Raw genomic sequence first — 20,713 nt, 5'->3', positions numbered from 1 at the left:
AAAAAACTTGTTTCTTCCTGGGTCTTTCACATTATTATTTACCAATAAAAGCTCACGAGCTGATTTTACGATCTCTAAACGCGAAAGTAAGGGGGATTAGTTAAAGCACCATCCCTTTGTCTATACATAACAAATATCCCATGTCATTGCTCAGCCATCCATGTGCAACATTAACCCATTTTTTCCCCCCTTGGTTAATTAAAAGGCAGAGATACTTCACCCATGACCGCTGAAACACAAAAGCAACAATTTTCTGCGGATGAGTTCCATTAAATGTGCATTTCCTCTCCCTTTCATACTACACTAACCCTCACCCATGAATATGCAGTAAATCAGATGTTTAACTCTTGCCATTTAATCTAATTGCCATAAAAATTTAACAGATGTCACAACCAGTTTGGCACCAGAGAAGGTCACAGTGTGGCCCATAATAATTCATGTGGTTTTACAGTGCTGCAGCGTTTTGTTTTTTTTAGGAGCTGAACAACTGCCATCGACCTGTTCACACTCAACATATGAGGGTAGCTATTAATCACTCAACTAAGCTTCTACCGAGCCTCTGTGCATCTAGTAGTCCAGTATTTAGCACTGAATCTTTCCAAACATGCAGACATGCATGCACTTTCCTGGGTTCTGGAACAATATGTATTTTCCACAATATCTACAAAAAAAGAACAAAAAAAAAAAAAGGAAAGATAGGTGACACAGAGTTAATTGAGGTTTTAAACAGGTGCAGTCACAAGGGGGATTTAAGCATTTTTACCACACAGGTTTACTACTTTGTCAGATTAGGTTATGTGCGACATAAAACACCATAGTTGTGTAAATTGAGCTGCAATTAAGACGTTTCTATTTCTCACCTCCTCAGCTGTCAAATTGGAATTTAAAAAAAAAAAAAAAAAAAAAATCACAGCTCCACGTTTCTCATAATTTCCCACGAAAAAGTTCCAGCGCCAGGTTTCTCTCGCCTCAGCCCGTCAGCTGTCAGAGCGACACTTAACGACTGCACCGGACCAGACGCTCAGGCGAAGTAACAGGGGCAGCACCGTGCAACGGCCTCCGCGGACGCCGCAGGGTCAGGGACACTCAGCAGCTCCGCGAGTGACGGACCAGCGCAGACATTGGGACTAATATACCCACAACATCGTCATGTGACCGTCGCAAAACCCCAGCTGAGGCTCTGCCTGCCGAGCAGCTGGCGAGGCGGCCGGGGCGGGGGGGCGGGGGTCTGCGGCTCCCGCTGCCCAAGGGCGCCCTCTGTTGGATGAGCTGGACTGGACACGTTGACGTGTGTGTTCGTGTTTTTTTCGCAGACATTAACGCCGGGGTTCTAAGAAATAGGCGCTGGCGGGTAGGCCTGAGGTGCAAACTGGATAAAACAAACAAACAAACAAACAGACATAAATGTTTCTGATAGTAGGACTAGTACTTGATTTACACTTTACCTGACGATGGTGGCTGATGATGCCTTCAGGAACCCCTCGCAAATTCCTCCGTAGAGCCAAGAGGTGGTCAACACGACCACATTCCGCTTATTCAAGTGCTGAATTTGTCTGATTTAATGAAGAAGAGGAAGAAAAAAAAAACACGGGCTTTAACAAAAGTAGTCTGGATGTGTACAGTTTACTTTGTAAAACAAATATTCAAGAGGTTTGCTAATGGTGTATCAACTTGTACAAGGCGGGACATCAAACTGGGCAAATGGGCTGTGTGTGTGTGTGTGTGTGTGTGTGTGTGTGTGTGTGTGTGTGTGTATGTGTGTGTGTGTGTGTGTGTGTTAAATACTTTGTGGTAAACGGATTAGTTGCCAGTTTGTTAAGCAAAATGCGCACTAATGCACAATATAAATGGAACTGGTAAGGGCCTTGAGGTGTATTCTGCAGTGTTTCCTGGGCCCCTGTTTTCCTGTGTCAAAATGTAGTTATACAACTTTCAGTATTTCAGTTGATATCATGCTTTCACGCTGCACATGCCAGAATAAATTGCTCTGCAGCGGCCTCACATCGCAAGTTATTACACGCTAACGTGGGGATCAGGGGCATCCCAACTAATTATTTCTTCAAAGTGGATTAATCCAGCCCCAAGACTGCAGTAGCTGTAGACCCATGGATATGCACTCGAAATGTTAGTACATATTAAGGCATTTAAAACGCAGCAAACGGTGGCAAAGGTGCTCGTGGTTCTTCCAGGGCAAAAGTGGCCAATGACTGAGGCCTCTTGTACACCTGGGACCCTGGAGGTAAAACTTGAAGGCAGCAATCAAGAACAACTTTAATCCAAGACATAGCTCACTCACGAAACAACGCGTAGTTGCGTAGTTGTCCCGTGATGACGTGATAACTATTACCAGCTTTGCTTTCATGGAGGTTTTTCTTCAACAATAATAACAATGTATAATTTGAATTGGACCTCTCGCTTGTTAATAGGGACGTACCCATGCAGATGACGATATTTCCGACAGGGCCTGAAGGCATCACGAGCAGTTTTTTTTTTTTTTTTTTTTTTTTTGCAGCGGGAGTGCGCAAGGTGAAGGTCTCGAGAGCGCGCCTCCGTGGTGGGTGGAGCTGGGGAAAAAAAAAAAAAAGGAACAGGACAGGTAAAGGCGGGGGTCGGCCATGTTGATTTTGCCAGTAACGGACGGACGCGGGGTTTGAGGTAGACGCAACTTCTGAGTGAACGAAAACCTGCGCGGAGTTTGCAAGAGGTGTGTGTTCTGGTACCTGCCGTCCGCTATGGATGTGTGAAAGACCCCGCGGCGCGTCGTTGGGGTTTACGTCGGGCCACCGGGCGGGGCCCGTCCGCAGACGTTCGCGGAGCGGTGCGCCGCGTCCCATTCACAGATTCTGCGATTTTAGGCTAGGCGCAATTTATCGGCGCAGGTTAGACACGTGTCATAACCCGGCAAAGAGGTTTGAGAAGGGGCTGCCTCGATTCGGCGGGAACGTAACTCGGTCAGTAAAAAAAGAAATGTCAACATTTTTAGAAGCGGGGAAAGTTTTAGAGGACGTGGTTCAGGGTGAGCGTCTAGAAAAGTTGTGGGAAAACCGGGGCGCGTTGTCGTTGAGGTAGGAGCGAAACCCGGGCCGCGACTGTTCGGATTACGGACGGGAACCGGCCCGAACCACCTCGACGCCGGGCGAGGGGAATGCGTCGGAGCCGGACTGCGTCAGGCCAAAGGGGGGGGGGAAGCCGACCAGGGACCAAGCCCAGGGCCCAAGCCCAGGTTCTTTAGAGAGAGTCGGGCCTCTCGCACGACTTCCCACACGCCCACCAGGATTTTGTGAGACGACTCTGCCAAGAGATGCTGCGCGTCCGCGAGGCGCCACAAGGTGGTGGGATTACATCTGCTGTGGATGCGCGAGGGTCGCCCGCAGCCTGCAGCCCGAGTATAGAAGTCTGGTTCGGGGACTGGAGTCCGGTTCGGCCCGGCCCGTTGTGACGCGCGAGAACAGTCCCGTTTTAAACTCTAGTGGTCACCTCTGCCGCCAAAACATGTGGTCGCATGAAAGAGAGAGAGTTTAATGGAGCCCCTAGACACGACTGCTGCCTTAAGGTTTGACTGTGTGTGTGTGTGTGTGTGTGTGTGTGTGTGTGTGTGTGTGTGTGTGCGCGCGCTTTTGGTACCTACTGAAATCTATCTTTCTCCACATAGTGACGGCTGGTAGGGTCTACTTGCTCAGATTTGTACTCTACTGTTTCTTTGATCAGACATTTTTTCCTGATTATTATTATTATTATTATTGTTGTTATTATTTTAAATCAGAATTGTTGCCAGTTTTAGACTGCGTTTTACTGCGGCAACTTTTTAACAGCTGTCGGTACCGGAACTCAGGTATTGTACTGACACAACCATAGACAACCACACCCACCCCCCACCCTCTGTCCCCCTTGGTGCGATGACCAGATGTCAAAACTCAAGTCCCGGACCCCCTCCTCCCCCGTTTGTGAACGCTCCGTGGCGTTGTACCTAAAAGAAAAAAGTTTCAGTCTTTGTGTGAAATCAAGTTGGTGAGAAGACAAGCAAGCAAACAGAGCTGCCCACTCATTCACGGCAGCTTTGCTACGCTGAAGCTCAGTAACACAGTCAAACCTGAAGGGGAGGGTGGGGGGCTGGCAGCAGGAGCAGATATTAAGAGAAGCGGAGTGTTGCAGCAGGTGGAGGAGACAGCGATGCTTCAGCGGGGTTGATGTCGCTTGAAGCATTGCAGTCCAGCTGTTAAATGTGTTTAACTTGGCATTGAGTGTTAAATATAAGTCCAGAAGTCGCAGCTCGGTAAAGTAAGGAGCGGCAGAATGTGGAAGATCCGTCGCACGGTCCGTTAAGCGGCACAGATAAGCCAGTTCTCCGCCCCTGCCGGTTACCGCGTGTTACTTTTGTCTGCCAGCCCTGGTTCGGTTGTAGCTGGGCAGGGCGAACGTGAACGAAGTGGTTCAGAGCAAGAGAGACAGGCTGTATATCCTGTCACTTCTATTAAAGATGCCGAGCCACCGGAGGCCCAGTTTGGGGGATCGTATAGTTAAAGAAAAGCTGGCCTCAGGCGTGAAACCGGTGCTTTAGACAACAGTAAGACTTTCTTTACCCTGGGCTCACCCTGACTCTGAAGGGGAAGTGTCCTCTGTCTCTTTGCCCCGGTGTAAAGATCTGTCCACTCTGTATGCCGGTTACCCCGCTGGGACCTCGTTACCGCCCCAGCCAATCACACTCCTCCCTTACTTAACGCAGGAAATTACAGTCCTGTATTTATGACACAATAAGTAGACTGGCCCGCGGGAAAAGGTCACATCGACACTTTTTCCGCCCTATAGCAGTGAGGCCCGTGAGGATTTGGCCGGGAGGAAATGAAAGTGTCCTGAAAGGAGGAGAAGCAACTTCTTTGAAAACAGCAGAGCTTTTTTTTTATTTTATTTTTTTGACCTCTGAGCGTCAGAGCTGGTTGATCTCACCTCGCCGTGGAGGGATCCCTGAGCCACGCTCGGCTATTTGTCATCATGTTCGGGAGGTTGTCAAATAAATCACTGGAAAATAGGCTTATGCGGAGTAAGTAGGTGACGCCACAAGAGAAGGAAATCTAATCCAAAGCGTGAAATATCAAGAGAATATGACATTTCCCCGCGTTTGAGGGTCTAACACAGAAAAGAGTGTCCTCGGCTAATGTCTCCGGGCCCGAACTTGAGCTGCTGCAGAGGCACATCTGCACATTCAAAGTGATGGCGGCTGAATCGCTGAGCTCAAATTTTGGTCTGGTGATCTTCAGTGGTCAAAGGCAAACTTTGCTTTTTTCTTTTTTTTTAAATTTTTCTTTTGAAACTGAATTTTTTTAGATTTTGGACAATTGATGGGGCAGAACAAGCGATTTCAGGACGACACTCTGGGTTCTGTGAAGTTATGTTACTGATGGACTGGAAAAGTATTCTACAGACTAATAAATAATAAAAATGAGAACCAGTTGCAGTCTTACACATAAGAAACGAAGAGTTTTTACGGTTCATTTGTAATAAAAAGTACAAAAAGGAGAATAAGTGGTAGAAAAACATACCCAGTAACCTGAGTATTATCTAGGTATTATCTTAAAGAGCTGCTCTTGCTCCTCCTGGCAAACGCTCATGCTCGCTTGAAGTACTCTGAAGATATTAGAGGAAAATTAGAGATTATCTGAACTTGGGTTGTATCTTTGCAACTTTTAACACCGAGTTCGATTGCTAAGAACTAGAAACATGCTGACAGTGCTAAAAGAAGCTTTACAGGGCAAGAAACATGAGAAAACAGGCCAACAGCTTAGCCAGACTATCTAAACCATTATTATTTGGAGTCTTGGCAAATTACCTCTTTAAACTTACTTCGTTCAAGACTGTGTGCGAACACAAACGGCCAGCACAGCAGGTCAGATTCGAACCGGGATATCAACCTGTAAACTGTGATGGATGTTTACAACAGACAGGCTTGGTGGTAATTTTAATTTGCCTTCCTTTTTTTCCTCCAATCTAGTTTTTTACTAACATGGGAGTTTTTTTAAAGACCTGTCTGCCTGTCAGACTGCTCGTGTTTCTTTTCCCCATCACACTTCTTTTTGGCCACATCGAGATCATTAACTTGGGGAGTTCAGTGGCATTATCACTCACAGGAAACGATGGCCAAACCTACCAAAATAAGATCCAGTTCGTAATAACACCGGATTTTTTTTTACCAAAACTGCGGCGTCGCTTTTAAAAAAATTTTTTACCTGACAAGATGGAGCTTAAGAGTAGCACCGGCAGGTGCGTCTTGCTTCGAGTGATTTCTAACAAGAGGCTCGCTCTCCGTAACAGTGTTGCTGCGTCGTTAACTGTCCTGTCTTTACAGGGCGCTGCTGATGCGGTCGCAGGGCGATGGGCCTGTCGAAGCGAGTGTCATCGTGGACGGTGGAAGAAGTGTCGGAGTGGGTGCGAGAGCAGTATCCAGCCGACATGGGCGCGCTCCATACGGCCATCGTCACGCACGCTATATCAGGTACAACTCATGCATCAGAGTCAACTTGCTTTGCTGGCACGAGTGCCAGGCGATAATGTTTTGCCTGCATTTTTAGGTTTTAGATTTCTTTGTAAAGTTTTTGTGAAAGATTGGGGGGCGGATTAGCAGCTTGTGTTAATGTTAAAATTCTGCCCTGAATGTACTCTGGCTTTGGTATTCGTCACTTTGCTTTGAGGGCTCCCGATTTACACTCCACACACACTGTGTTTGCGACTGAATTTGCAGGCCGTGCGTTGCTGAGATTGAAGGATCATCACCTGGAGCTACTCGGGGTGGAAGCTGAGGAGCAGCAGCAGGAAATCTTGCAGGACCTCCTCCTCCTCAGAGTTCGGGAAGAAATCAATGAACTCAGTGACATCTGCTCCGGTGAGAATGCCAAATGACTTTATCTTCAGGCTGGAGCCGAGACACAAACTAATAGAACAGCAGTAGAAAGGCGGCCCCCCTCCCCTTTTCTGCAGTCTTTAGGCAACCTTGCATAGTGAAAGAAAAACCATAAGTGTTTGGAGATCCCAAGGAATATGCAGAGAACTACACTTTTTTCAATCAAACTCCAGCATATATTATAAAAAAAACATATTTAGTGTTAGCACCGTTCACTTTAAATGTCGCCAAATCCACCAAAAAATGTCAAACTTCAGGATTAACATTTTAAATCGTTGTGTAGCATTTGTTCATTGAGAGGAACCGGCTTCCAATTTACGTTTTATTTGTTCTCTTTTCTTCTCCCCAGACTGTTTTTTATCCGTAACGGAAAATAAATCTCCAGAAGAAATGCAGCTTAATTTTTAACAAAATTTCCCCTCCATCCATTCAACCACGTGACGGAGAGAGAAAATGTGGGCACTGAGAGAAGGTGAAAAGGAATGAGGAAGGAAGAGAAAGAAACCTACTTCCTGTATGAAATCTGACCTATAAGGATGGATGAGATTCATTTTTGTCTGTCTTTTTCTGAGCCTTACTGTCCGTTAGTCTCTCTCTCTTTTTCTCTCTATAGTGGGCTTTTATTCCAACGTAGTATTATAAAGTACTGTGTTTGATATACGGAAAGGCTACGAGTCCATCAGTATCCCTCACAGTTGTTTATTACTAAGAATAACAGCTTCCATTGCGTTGTTGACGACAGATAATAGATCTTTTTTTCACCCAATTAGCAGGATTGACAAAATACCAGGACAAGTACTTGTTAGTTATGCAATTTGAAGACACCTACGAGTTAAACGAGGTCAAACCTAAATCAGAAACTTGAACTAAATTGTGGACGTTTTGATAAAATCAAAACAAGGCCTCAAAATAATCAGTAAAAGTTCGCAGATGTAGTAGAACGGGATCGCACGTGTATTTCTTACTGGGCTCTCCACTGCGTGATGGGCCTCTGCTACCGTGCTGTTTAATTAAACTCTCGGGAAAACGGGGGAATTACAGGAAGAAGCAGATGGACGGAGAAAAGCCAAAAGTCGGAGTTGATAGTTTTCAATGTAAACATTTCTGTGTCAGGTGAGAAAAGCTGAATCCAAACAGTAATTTTCTCCTACTCTTTTCTTTCACGCGCGCCGGCGGAAATTGATTTCACAATCCAGCTGCTGGTTTAAATCTACTGTGTTTATTTGTCCCCATATATATATTTTTTAAAATATTTTCTGGCTGTTTATGATAATGTGATTGAGACGGCTCCTGCTCAAACCGCTTAGCAGCTGGTACTTGCAAAGACTGATCATTTGTGAGCGTCCTTAATGCAAGTTGTCCTAAAACTTTCAGATACCTTTCTTTTTATACTGTCCCATGTTTCCTTTATTTATGATGTTGGCCTCATTTTGGTGTGTGTGTGATAGCATCAATATTACTGCATTTGTATTACATAAAAGGTCATGTCTATTTCTGAACATTTTTGCATGGCGCTGCTCCAGCATGGTCAGCTGAATTAAAAGTGCTGCTTTGGCAACACAGTCCCGCCTGCTGAGCTTTTTTTTTCTGCCCCTTTGGCAGACAGACTCCTGTCAGACTCCAGTTTTTCCAGTTTTTAGTGGAATCATCAGCCACTTGTTTGTCACCCTTCTGCTCTTTCAGCTGCAGCCTCCTGCCCCTCATACATACGGTATCCCTACGATAACTCCCGTTCCCCTCTGGCTGGAAAAGTGTCTGAGGTGGACCATTGCGAGAAGACCTAGGACTCCTAAAACTAAAGGTCCTAATAATAAAAACATTTGTGCTTGCTTGTGTGCAGCCCAGACTGCAGGCTATAGCAAGTGTAGTGTGGCCAACACTGCATCACATCCGTGGTTATATATCAGCCTGACCGTGGTCCGGCGGCTGCACCACCACACAGAAGGTTTTTTTAAAAGCTGTATGTCAGTTTTTCGAAGAAAACTGCCTTTTGTGCACACAGCTGAGGAAATGTAAAGCAGTGTGAAACGGGGCGGTGATCCTAAGACACTGTGGGATGTTCACTTGGTTCTGTGGTGTGCCAGTGAGGCTGCTACTGTACTACAGTAGCTACACCTCGTACTTTTTGATTTTTTTTTTTTTTTTTTCCCACAGTTAAATGGCCACTGAAGGCAAAGTTCCAAACAAATTAGTCGCTTTCTCATATTAGGTTGACATTTATCAAGTCTGTCTTACAACAGTTGTCAGGTGTCCATAAGAACACTGCAACAGGTTTTGCTAGGTGTAATCATCCCTCCTGTCCGTACTGGCTTTTAAGAGATCCCCTCCTCATGTGCTTTGAGTGGAAGTGATGGGGGGACGAAATCCACAGCCTTTTTGTGCAACAGTATATTTCAAAGTTTATATGAAGGTAATATGAAGCTTCGGCAGTCTTGAGTGAGACCGTTCAAGTAGTTATTTATCCTTCAAGGTTTACGGTCTTTTTTTTTTTTAGTTCAAAATTCCCTCATTTTGTTGAAGTCCTTCCACTTCGGCTCAGCAGAGGAACACAAGGAGGGAAGGTTATAGTAAAAAGTCTAACTTTGGAAGATAGCCACTCGATTTGACAGACTGCTGAAGCCCCAGACAAGCTTCACATTCACTTTTGAATACATTTTTGCACTGACGTTGCAAATCAGGAGGGAATGTCTTAATGTCAAGCTTAGGGGTTTCTAAAATCATCTTGTTCCATACGGTCTTTTACTACGATTTACTGTATCTTATCAGCTTGTTGCAGCTCTTCAGTGAAGCCATATTACTGCTAGTTTACACGAAATATACAAACCCAAGACTCCATATTCTAGAGCTCTTCTACATCATTTAATGTTTCCCCCAACTGAAGCCTGTTATATTTGATGTCTCTGGAAAATATAGATTTCTGCCAGGATTTAAAATAAAATTTGGTTGAACAACGTTTGGCTTCGGAGGGTGACATTGTGACGACTGACCTACTGTCAGGAAAACGTAACACGTAAAGCTGGTGTGTGTGTGTGTGTGTGTGTGTGTGTGTGTGTGTGTGTGTGTGTGTGTGTGCGTGTGCGTGTGCGCAATTAATACCGCAGGAGATGGTGTGACATTTGATTTGGCATAGGGAAGCGCTTACTCAGCACAAACGTAAATCCACCTCACTGATGGAGTGAAGGAGATGATGGAAAACACCAGTGACCCTGCCGACAGATGCAAAATGGAGAGTCTGATGCTAAATGCACAAATGCAAATTCGCTTTATTTCAAGATATTCCCTTTTTCAGAAAAACCCACCAAAAGGTCTTAAAATGTGCATTAGGAAAAAATTGTGATTTGATCAAAAGCTCCAGAAAAGATAGTAAATGGACTTTGACGTGAGACAGCTTTGTCAGCTAATAACTAATTTGGACTTGTGTGCATATGAGTGTGCGTATATCTTATGTTTTCTTTTTTCTGTCATACTTTATTTGAACAACTTGTCTTTTTGTCTTGATGGTGATGCAGCCCATACACTTCAACATTGATATTTTTCTATGAAAAATCACGATGACAAACTTGAACTGGTGACTTAAGCTTGAATTTATGGATTTAGTAGATAGTTACAGTATGTATGTGTTGCATCTTTTCAAGTCTTGCTACAATCTCACACGGCTAATTATTTAACCACATTTCCTATTCCGCTAAAATAGACTGACAGACATACATAAACAGATTTGACTGGTAGGAAAATCATCTTAGACAGCGCTACTGTCCAGACTGTGTCACACCATTAGAGGGGTTGATTTGATTTATTTCACATGTCTAGCCACTTTGGTCCTGAGAGAAAAAGAAACAAAGAGAGAAGTCTACATACAAGCACAGCCATTAAAAAATACGTGTCTTTCCACTGTTCCATCCAACCAGGCCAATTCTGCAGCTGTGATGGCGACCAGGCATCCTGTGCTTCAAACAGGCCAGTTGAAAGTCAGCTGAGAGCCTCCTCCTCCCCCCTCGGTCCGTCAGCGCCCGCCAGCTGCGGCAGCCTCTTTGTCACTTTGTTGTGATTTATTCATGGCTGCACCGGGGAGAGAAAGATCAATAGTTTTCTGAAAGAAAAATGAGTTAGCGTCAGGCCATTAAGAGGGGAGGTAAAAGAGAGAAGTTCACTGGGAGTTCAGAGGGGATTTGAAAATTGAGGAGGCCATGCCAGGAATCTGCTACTCACTTCACTCTACAGCAGTACCGGGCCACAAACAGCAGTAATTTAAAAGTAACATTATCAGCTCTAATTATGACGCCCTGGGAGCAGTAATTTGTCACATTATGTTTCTGTTACACCTTGAAATTGGCTGCTGGCATCCCACTTACTGAGAAACATCAGTCTGTTTCCTCGTCTGTGAAAACTGCTGGTGGTGACAGGGATTAGAGGGTGATTTATTAGCATTCTTGGCTTGCTGGTTTGCAAATGTCAGCAAACAGGACAAGCAACTAATGTTAGTGGACTGGAGCTGCTGGTGAGCCGACGCGACAGGGCACGAAGCCAAATAATAGTGGCATGTCAGACGTTACATTTATGCCATTTTGGCGGAAAGGAAAACAGAAAAAGAGGAACCCTACTGTTGTTCTCACTTTAGAGCTTTCCCACATTATTCCAAGATGGTTACCCCATTGCTAGTCTTGTAGTCACAAGAGTTAAATCGAAATTCAAACTAAATACACTTTGTATTAATTCATTAACATGTAAAATTTTGCAAACAAATACCTCCTTTTCAATAAATTCAAAAGATTGCAGTTTTTAAAATTTTGGATATCCTGCCAGCAGTTGTGGATTTGCAGCCCTTTTGCCATTTCCAATATCTTTGACTTTGACACTAGCCGTTTTTCCTACCCAAGCTATGTATGATGTGAACACGGTACAAAACACTAATGTGGGCTGACAGGACGTAAAGCTAACAACCGCAGCACTAAGCTACCAACAGTCAAATGTTTGCTAACGTGGCACAAAGCTAACATAAACTGGTGAGGCTAGGTTTTGGCGGATGTCAGCTAATAAGGCACAAAGGGAACGTAACCCTACAGGTACAATACAATGGCAGCTAATACAGCATGAAGCTAACATAAATAACGCTAATGAAACTTTACAGGGGCTTTGTTGAGTTACCACAACTACCAGTTTCCCACTTGTAAATAGTGTTCATATCAAGAGGCCAAGACGTAAATATGACTCGGATAGTCAAACTGCGACATATCTTGGCGCTAAAAAGTACGGGAGTGCTGTCACAGTCTGTTGTTAAAGGTAATTAAGCGCTGAAATTTAATAATTATAGTGCTATATTGAACAAGCATGTTAGTTTTAACCCTCAAGTGTCCAATTCTGCTGTGAAACAACCATCACTCAACCTTATTACACTTTGTTCAAATCCTTTACAGTAGCCGTTAATAGTGTTTTTAGCATGACGTTCTCTGAGGAAATGTAGTCTCTCTGTTTTGTTTCGTTGATTGATTGCGACAGCTGGAATCTCCAGTAATGAGTGAGAAGCAGTAGCACAAGAAGCCTGACAGCTGCCATCTTGACTCGTCCAGTGACATGAACGCTCACAAGTTGGAGACATGGGAATCTCTTCCGTCGTTACCTTCCCTCCCACATGACTTTAAAAGCACCCTAACGAAGCTAAGATAACACGTGAGTGGGGTTCTTACTTGGATTGATTGTTCATAGATCAAAGCTGCATCACATCCGTGGCTATCCGTGGAGGTTCAAACAAGGAATTGGTGTTTTATAATTTGTTTTTGTTTTTTTGTGTTAGCTATTTGAGACACCCTCTGAGTCCCTGGGCTGTACAATTGATATTGCAAATTAAGATGAAAAGTGATAATGATATCCTGATTCAAACCATCTGTGTGGATTACAAATGTGTATGGGGATCCCCTTTGGGTGGATTACACACCAAAGAAGGGTCTTGCCCAAAACATCCATGCTATGAAGTAAAAACAGATATGTTAATGCATATCAGTCACAGTGCAGACTACTTGTTACATTTTCTGCTTGTAATTACTCACCGCGACTGCATAAAGACCTGTATTTTAAGGGTTACATGTGTGCGTAATGACGTGAAGCGTTGATTTCATGCTGCTCTGCCGAGATCTGGCAGAACGGCATTTACGACACTATACAACGGCTTCACAGCTCCCACACTCCACCGGGTGCATATGGATGTATGCATTTGAACAACGAGTGCGTGAATCTCGCATTTGTTCATACATCCGTACATCCCTCCGTTTGTGTAAGGTTGGCTGTGCATGCAAGCATTTTACAGTACGCGTGAAACCGTCACTTGAAAGAATTCAAAACCCAAATCACATTTAGTTACATCTTCCACGAGCCTGTTCTTGCTTATAAAATTGCTGCCAGCCTGCCCCAGTCTTCAGGTAACCATCTGTACAGAGCTGCAAAGTGTGAAACACAGCACCTGACAAATATCTTCTTGCAGACGTATATTTTTATTTGCTCCCTTTGTCGAGTCAAGGTGCAGAACGCGTAGGTGGTGGAGTGAGTTTAGAGACGAAAGTTTCATCTCCTGCAGCAGTCAAAAGCTGATGTAGAGTTCTGGAGCAAAACGCTGAATTTCTGCCAACTCCAAGATCCGTGCTCGAGTGGTGACTAATTGTGGAGGAGATAAAACACACGTTCCCAGGTAACTAAATGTTGGACTAATCAGGTTTGTGAATGGAAAGTTTTGCGTTTGAATCGCCTGACAGGCTGAGAAATCATGGAAGTGAAATCGCTGTATCCGTGACACATCAAGAGCCAGTTTCTCTAAAAGCAAGCGTTTGATGTTTTGGGAAATATGTTTATCCAGCCAGTTTAGCTCTGTCTAAATTTTAAGAATATGCTTACCATCGCTATAATTCTAAAGCTTACCAATTAACACTTCTCTCAATTGTTTACTCAAACTCGAATGTAAAAATGACAATTGTTTGTTTTTTTTTAGAGGAGAGTTACACACTAACTAATAATTGCCTTTTTTTTTCTCCATCCAATCAGTATTCTGCTCGGTAACAGCACGTAACCCGGCATTAAGTCTCAAATCCATTCTCAAACTCATGTTTTCACATTTCAGTTTGAGCATGGATTTAACAAATAAGATGTGTGTTAATTAGTGATCTTTAGAGGTGCAAGCAGGTGTGTTTTTGAACTTTGTACCGAGTGCTGTTGCTGTTAGCATTGATCTTCTCATCTAATTCTTGGCAAGAAAGCTAAGTGTATTTCCCAAAATATTAAATTATTTCAGTGTGGTCTGAAAAAAAAATGGAAAAATATAACAACAAATTTAGACTTTTATCAAAAGTTTACAGAGTTTTTTAGTTCTTTTTAGTTTTGTGGCCCTAAAGTTAAAAGTGAAGCAGGGAAAGAAAAAAATCGTGAAAATAAAAAAGAGCCTTTTTAAAAATCGAATTCACTTAAGCAAGGATGTTAAATAATGTAGATGGAAGGAAATTAAAAAAGAGAGATGTTGGCAATAGCTTTTAATGAGGTATAATTTACCAAAAAGAACATCCATTTACATCAGCATCACTTGCTGTGAACCTGCTCTTAATGTTATACTAAATCTCCTTTACCATTTTATACATTTTAGCTTTTCACACTCCTGCTGCAAATTCAAAATCTTTGATTATATTGTGCTATGGTTCAAAATCCTCACTCTGATTGAGTGTGTCCAGCTACATTAACACTAGACTCCTGCCTGGAGCATCTTAGCAAACAAATTACATCAGAGAGAGGGAGACATCCAATAGCCCGAAGCTTTCCCCTCCGGAGACTCTTCACTTCAGCAGTGATCAATGTGACGCGAACGGCAAACTGTCTGCACACTGAGTCATACTGTCCCTCCAGGTGAGAACAGATATGAATTGATTTTTAAAAAAAAAGGTTAAGACAAAGACAGCAACATTAAAAGGAGATTCTTAGCTCCTGCGGAGTTTATTAGCAGAGTGCACCTCTTCACCAGCTACAGCAGGCGCCTCTCACATACAAGGCTAGCAAGAGTGTGAATGTGTGGATTTGTGTGTGTCTCTGCACTAGTCCATTCGCTGTAACGGCCTGCTACCAAACACGCCCATTTGTCAAGACAAACGAGTGACTCGGGAAGGAAGGTGGATGGGGTGGCAAACCTCCATCTAAAGCCAAAAAAAAAAGGAAGAAGAAGAGGAAGAAAGAAAACAACAACACAGTGTACTTTATTTCCTGGAAGTGGGAAAATGAGTTTTGTCAACAAATGGCCCATATATTTCCCCTCACATCAATGGACTCATGGCACTTGATTTATCTGCTCTGTATTGGAAGCAATGGAGTGAAAAGGGTAGAGAGAGCGATAAGGTGGGGAGGATGGGCTCCTCCTGCCTTTAGGTTTTGGGGGGGGGGCCCAGAACAGCTGAAATGTTTCACTGAATGCGTATACGTCGAAGGTGAACCTCTGATCGGGAAAATTTCAAATCACTGCATCTTGACCACTCTAAACAGCACAAGGCAGTAGACGCAAGCTCTGCTCTTTGGGTGGCAGGTGGTGGAGCTTCCAACTGTATGAATGGCATTTTCATCGCACGCGCAGGGTATCCAAAGTTAGGTTTCTATCCAAATTTAGCGCCAAGTTTCACCAAATTTTGAAAAAACATCAGCAAATGAAAATGTGAATTATCCATCCACTACTGTTATGCAAACATTAGGAGTTTGTTGAGGTAGACAGTTGGTGGTGGTAATTTTTCTAGTGGGTTGTCGTTAAAACCATTGCTGAAGAAGAGGGGGCAACAAGAGGGTGTGATTAAAAGAGCACGAGTCAAACCTCAAACGGTGGCAAACTGTGTAGAGAATATGATGGAAATATGGCATTTATGTTTGGTTTGTTGGGCTCTGCTTTGACTGATCATTAGCGATATGAGGTCCATCACACCTGCTGACAGTTTGTGTCCTCTAATCCAAACCTGTTTACAACTCCTCTGCAAGTGCACCTCTAGCTACAAAACTCCAGCTATGTCTGATGCCTATCGGCACCGTGAGACCGAAATTCACTTCCCATTCATTTCTATTTGAAACGGGGTGAGACACATTCCCCTTCAAATTGGGCATTCACCCACCTCCTTCGCTTCCTGAAGAGTCAACGTGATCTCATGGGATTGCGTACAAATAACACGCCACTTTCAGGACATTTCGCCTGTCGTGTCTACGCATTTTAAGCTTTTCGCATGTCATTTAACGCCGTTTAGTCCCGCTTGTCATTTAACGCCATTTTGGTTTGGGTTAAAGTTCGGGGGAGGTGTAGGGGTTAGTAAGTAATGACGTAGCGCGAAAGGACGTGTGAAAAGCAAGAAATGTGTAATGACAACACACAAAATGACTTAAGGAAATTGGCGTGTTATTCATACGCCATTTGGTTTTACCAGCCTGGCAGAATTCAGAGTGACTAAACTCCGTTATGCGAAAAACGCGAGGCTCCCCGATGTCCAGCCAGTTAGAGAGAGGGATTGGAACTGACCTCTCATTCGGGAACAGTGTAGGGCAAGTTACGTGAATACCATAATCAATTGCTCATAACACACTACTCATTGAAAAAGTAATTACATTACTTTAGTGACTAATCCGAAGCAAAAGCAATGCATTACATTACGCGTTAGTTTCGTTATTTAGCTATCAGCTCCATCGAAGGCGCCTTTAAACAACCCGAACTCGTCCACACCCACCTGCAATTTATAGGGATAGAAAAACCAGCACTCAGCCAGTCATGCAAGTTTTAAAGACCCCCCCCAGGTCCAGGTAATTCAAATTACGGCGAACAGTAAAATTATTACTCAAACTGTAATATTCCTGGTCTGCTGTCTTTTTGTTACCTGCTAATAAAGTGGTTTAGTTTATCTGGCTAAACTGCTGCTTTGTTTACAAGTCTGCCTGATGTCTCGTAGCCTTACCACTCGTGTTTCATTGCCACTTTGATGATGTTGAATGTAAGTAGAGTGGATGTAGTGCCATGTTATTCAAGATAATTACATATTACTGTCAACATCAATGTTGTGATGCATGCTTTCCCGAATGCCTGCTTGCTCCTCAAATAGATTACCTTCGAAATTATCCCTCTTCACAGACACACTTGAAAATGTATGAGAACATCATCCATTTGGCTTCACATAAATATTTTACTCTGGTTAGTCACTGAGGCATAGCTCCGACTATAAATCAGTACTGGTGTATGCGTATTTGCACTATATGTACGTATTGCGTGTGTGTGTGTGTGTGTGTGTGTGTTTGTGAGCGGGCTTTTAAAAACAGAATATTAAAACATTAAAGCCGACAGAATGACAGACTTTACTGCGCAGGGTGTTGTGGATAATTGAAATGCCAAAACCTCAAGATGGCCGCTTAATTTTAACATGAATTTACAGCTGCCATCACAAGCTATTAATGCCGAAAATATTTTATGTGGAAGTTGTGAGGGACTTTATTAATCTGAGCGAGTAGAGCAGTCACCTGGAAGTCGACAGAAACAAGTTCTCGCTGCCTTTATGCACCCGTCGATAGAGAAAAGGCAGCAGTGGACGGCACGGCACTAATTCCACCTGCACCGTTGTAGTCCCTAAGTCTGCCTCACCGCATACTTTCTGTTAGGGATAGAAAATGGACATGACAAAAATCCTTGTAAGGATATTTTTCAGTAGAGTGCACTGGGCCTATAAAGCGGAAAATGTGACAATACACTGCATGTTCTATAAAAATTATAAATATTAAAGAAAATCCTTAAGGTAAAGATCAGGATATGTTAAGCACATACTGTAGATCTGTGTTTGGTATATTTCCTCATTTGAGTTTATTTGCTGATTTTTGATACAACAAACGGCCCAAAGTGTACGGAGACTCGAACATTACACGAACATCTCATTACAAAAACATGGGCGATTAATATGCTGCCGTAACAGCCCCCTACTCTTCTGAGAGAGCGTTTTTTAGAACCAGGCTGCAGGGATGTGGTCCCGTTCAGCCCCAAGAGCATTAATGCTCACACGGCGCTCACGGTGAGCCTCCCGGTTCATCCCAAAGGTTGTCGGAGGGGCAAAGGCCGTCACAGGCAACAGCTCTAGGGAAAACGGCATCAGTGAAACCGAAACCCGGAGCACCGGACCAGAACCGCGGAGGGGTTCAGAGTCATCCACCAGGACGGCCGGAGAGCGATCGAGGAGGCCGTTTACATCTGTAAACTGAAGAGGGACAACTGTCATGATCTCCACTCCATCGATGCACAACCACTAGTTGTCACGTGGCCGAAGTTCTACACTTGACAACTGAACCGTCTCCACGATAACTAAGCAAAGTCCGTCCACTGATTAGGACCCTGAGATGCAGTTAAAGGTCAAAAGCCTCTCTTTCCCGCCTGTTTCCAGTCTTTACACGACGTTGAGCTGCCCAGCCGTATTTATTACCAACCTTCGCATCAAAGCGGGTAAGCACTGTCGTTATTGTTATCATGTTATTATAGAAAATAAAATTATACTTTGGACAATATAGTCTAATAATAACATTTCCCCTGATTGAAACCTAGGAAGGAAACCATGATGAATAGCCCAGGACCACAGACGTTTGGGATTAGGGAAATCCGCGTACTTTTGGCCACATGATGTAGTTTGAGGGAACGTATTTTGTCAGAGTCGTGACCCTCTGCCTCTGTCTCTCTGTGTCTCCCCCCGACACATGACGGGGGCACCTGAACAAAGTAGTGCCTCTAATCCGCAGAGAGGATGAAATTGTTTTTCAGAGGCACGGCGTCACTTACAAACGTTCTGTTTGTGTTTATGAAGAGGGAGGGGTGGAATCAAAGAAGTAATCAAAGAGACAAAGCAAGGGACACATAAAGGGAAAAGCAAGGGGACAGAGTACCCGGGTTCTTTCCTGACGAATGTCCGACTGCCATTCAACCACATTTTATTTCATTTTTTTTCCGGGAACAAAACAGACCTTCTCTTATCAGTTATATGAGTTATATCCACTCCACAGAGCACTGAGTAAAAAAACACGACATACTGTAGTGGGAAAGAGGATGATGAAATGAAATCCCCACAGCGGGAAGCCATCTCTTCAGTCTGTTATATGTCATCTTGTTCCAATGGTCGAATAGGATTCCCCCTTTATTAGGAAGAACATAATAAGACTTTCAATTTGAGATAAGCTCTGAGCAGGTTGGTGCTTTTTTAGAAGGAGCAGAGCTAAATCAAGTCGGTTGAGATTACAGCTCAAGATCTGTGTCATTGGGAAACCTTGGCTTTACTAACCAAACTAAAGCGCAAGTGAACCAGCAAGTTTCTCAGTTTTTGAAGTTTTTTAGCGTAAAAAAAAAAAAAAACCCATTCACACTAACACAGTAGTTCATAAACTGTGGACATCTAAGAATTAATTTTAATGCACCGATGAAACACATAACTTTGACATTTAATATGTGACATATAAATATATAAACTAAAATCAATATTCAGTGAAATAATATTGGCGTGTTTTCAGTCTCTCGGAAAAAAGTCAGCAGTTTGAGGTAATGTAGCTGTGCAGATTTTCAGATAGATGCTGAACTTAAAATAAACAATAAAAATAAAAATGAAGAACACTCAGTGTTTAAATGTATTTTCACAATGTTATTCAAAGGTAGAATTAGCTGACATTTTAGTTTTTCAAGGACAAAAAAACAAGCACACATGTGACGTCATGCATTGATTCTTTTTCTTTATTTAGCCCCCAAGTGTTGCGGCAATGTTACTTACTCTAGCTTATGCTTGAAAATGTAACATACAAATGTAGTTAAAGTAAATGTTGCCTCCTTTTTAATACGGTAAAACATTATCAAAAATGTACAGTTAAAAAACAAAAAACAAAAAGGAAGAGAATCAAATTGTGCAGCCCGCACTTTGAGAACGGTTGCACCTACACACAGGAAACGAAGGGTTAAACAATGATGGCCAGTGTTTCTCGCTGAGCCACTGGATGTGGTACGGTCGCCTTAACGACGGCCCATCCTCGCCGGATGAGCCGCCGTGACATTCTAAGAATACTCAGACATTTCGCAGTTTTGGGCAAAAGGGCACGAGTCCTGGGCTAAAGAAGAAAAAGTGGAAGTGGAGAGGGAGGAGACGGTGCCTGCCACTTGTCATCCCGAGTCCCGGAGACTCTCCCTTTTATCGACTGACCCTAATATGTTTGTTAGTTTTTCTGCATGCAACCTCCTCCGTGCGCGCGCGCACACACACACACACACACACACACACACACACACACACACCGCCAGTGAGTCGTGGTGACATGAAAAATCAATTTGCACTGCAGATGCATTGGGGAGATGCACAGTGTTACATTCACCTCACAGCTCTCTGTGAGTCTTAAACTGACTGATGTGAGGCTAAGCTATAAAAGACAGCAACGATGTTATCAGTCATGACCCATGTAGAGCAACTCAAAACCGACAGTTGCATTATTAGGAAACATGAGTTTGGTGTACTTGTGGAGACTTACCCTGGTCCTATTTCCTGTTTCCTCTTCTGCAAAATGAGTAGACGTAGTTTTTATTTATGCGTTTTACCTGTCAGGGAATTAAACAATGCAACAGAGCTTATGCATTCAGGGTGTCTAGTTTAAGATGCCTCCTTGCCTAGGCTTTTACACCTAGATTAAACAGCCGGAAAAACGAGTTGATAAAACAGAAACGGGACTAAAAACAGCCGGACGGATAAAATACTGTGTACACGTGAACATGCATGTGTCTATGTGTGTATGTATTGTACATGACTGTGTAAACAAGGCATGTACAAGGGTCGC

At 43.4% G+C, this 20,713-nt stretch overlaps 2 protein-coding genes across 5 annotated transcripts in view; one reads left to right on the top strand and one right to left on the bottom strand.

Annotated features, from left to right (window-relative positions):
* scara5 (scavenger receptor class A, member 5 (putative)) overlaps nucleotides 1-2,761 on the bottom strand; it is an 86,458-nt gene extending 83,697 nt beyond the window's left edge. Inside the window, exons 1-2 of one of the 3 annotated variants that reach the window (XM_040125196.1) lie at nucleotides 2,721-2,761; nucleotides 1,446-1,553 (exon numbers count right to left, since the gene is read on the bottom strand). The gene's annotated coding sequence lies outside the window, so the exon portion shown is untranslated. Of the gene's footprint in view, nucleotides 1-860; nucleotides 875-1,445; nucleotides 1,554-2,434; nucleotides 2,487-2,720 lie in introns of those variants that run through there. The other 2 variants (XM_040125195.1, XM_040125194.1) reach the window with 2 other exon arrangements.
* LOC120788921 (sterile alpha motif domain-containing protein 12-like) lies at nucleotides 2,587-8,437 on the top strand. Of its 2 annotated transcripts, none has more exons than XM_040125197.1 (4): nucleotides 2,587-2,704; nucleotides 6,341-6,487; nucleotides 6,734-6,874; nucleotides 7,242-8,437. In XM_040125197.1, exons 2-4 carry the CDS (start codon nucleotides 6,367-6,369, stop codon nucleotides 7,298-7,300), a joined length of 321 nt encoding a protein of 106 aa, XP_039981131.1. In that variant the 5' UTR covers nucleotides 2,587-2,704; nucleotides 6,341-6,366; the 3' UTR covers nucleotides 7,301-8,437. The 2 variants fall into 2 exon arrangements, with proteins under 2 accessions (XP_039981131.1, XP_039981132.1); XM_040125198.1 differs by lacking the exon at nucleotides 2,587-2,704 and adding an exon at nucleotides 2,823-2,951.
* Nucleotides 8,438-20,713: the final 12,276 nt, after the last annotated feature.

Source organism: Xiphias gladius, chromosome 4, assembly GCF_016859285.1.
Source record: "Xiphias gladius isolate SHS-SW01 ecotype Sanya breed wild chromosome 4, ASM1685928v1, whole genome shotgun sequence".
In the NCBI taxonomy this organism is placed as follows: Eukaryota; Metazoa; Chordata; class Actinopteri; order Istiophoriformes; family Xiphiidae; genus Xiphias; species Xiphias gladius.
The sequence above is the reverse complement of the archived record's forward strand: the minus strand, read 5'-3'. Positions and strand labels throughout refer to the sequence as shown.

Excerpts from the sequence above, each read along its gene's own strand:
- LOC120788921 (XM_040125197.1), top strand. The coding sequence starts at position 6,367 with ATGGGCCTGTCGAAGCGAGTGTCATCGTGGACGGTGGAAGAAGTGTCG. Across the intron at positions 6,488-6,733 it reads CGTCACGCACGCTATATCAG|GCCGTGCGTTGCTGAGATTG; the intron begins GTACAACTCATG and ends CTGAATTTGCAG. Across the intron at positions 6,875-7,241 it reads ACTCAGTGACATCTGCTCCG|ACTGTTTTTTATCCGTAACG; the intron begins GTGAGAATGCCA and ends TCTTCTCCCCAG.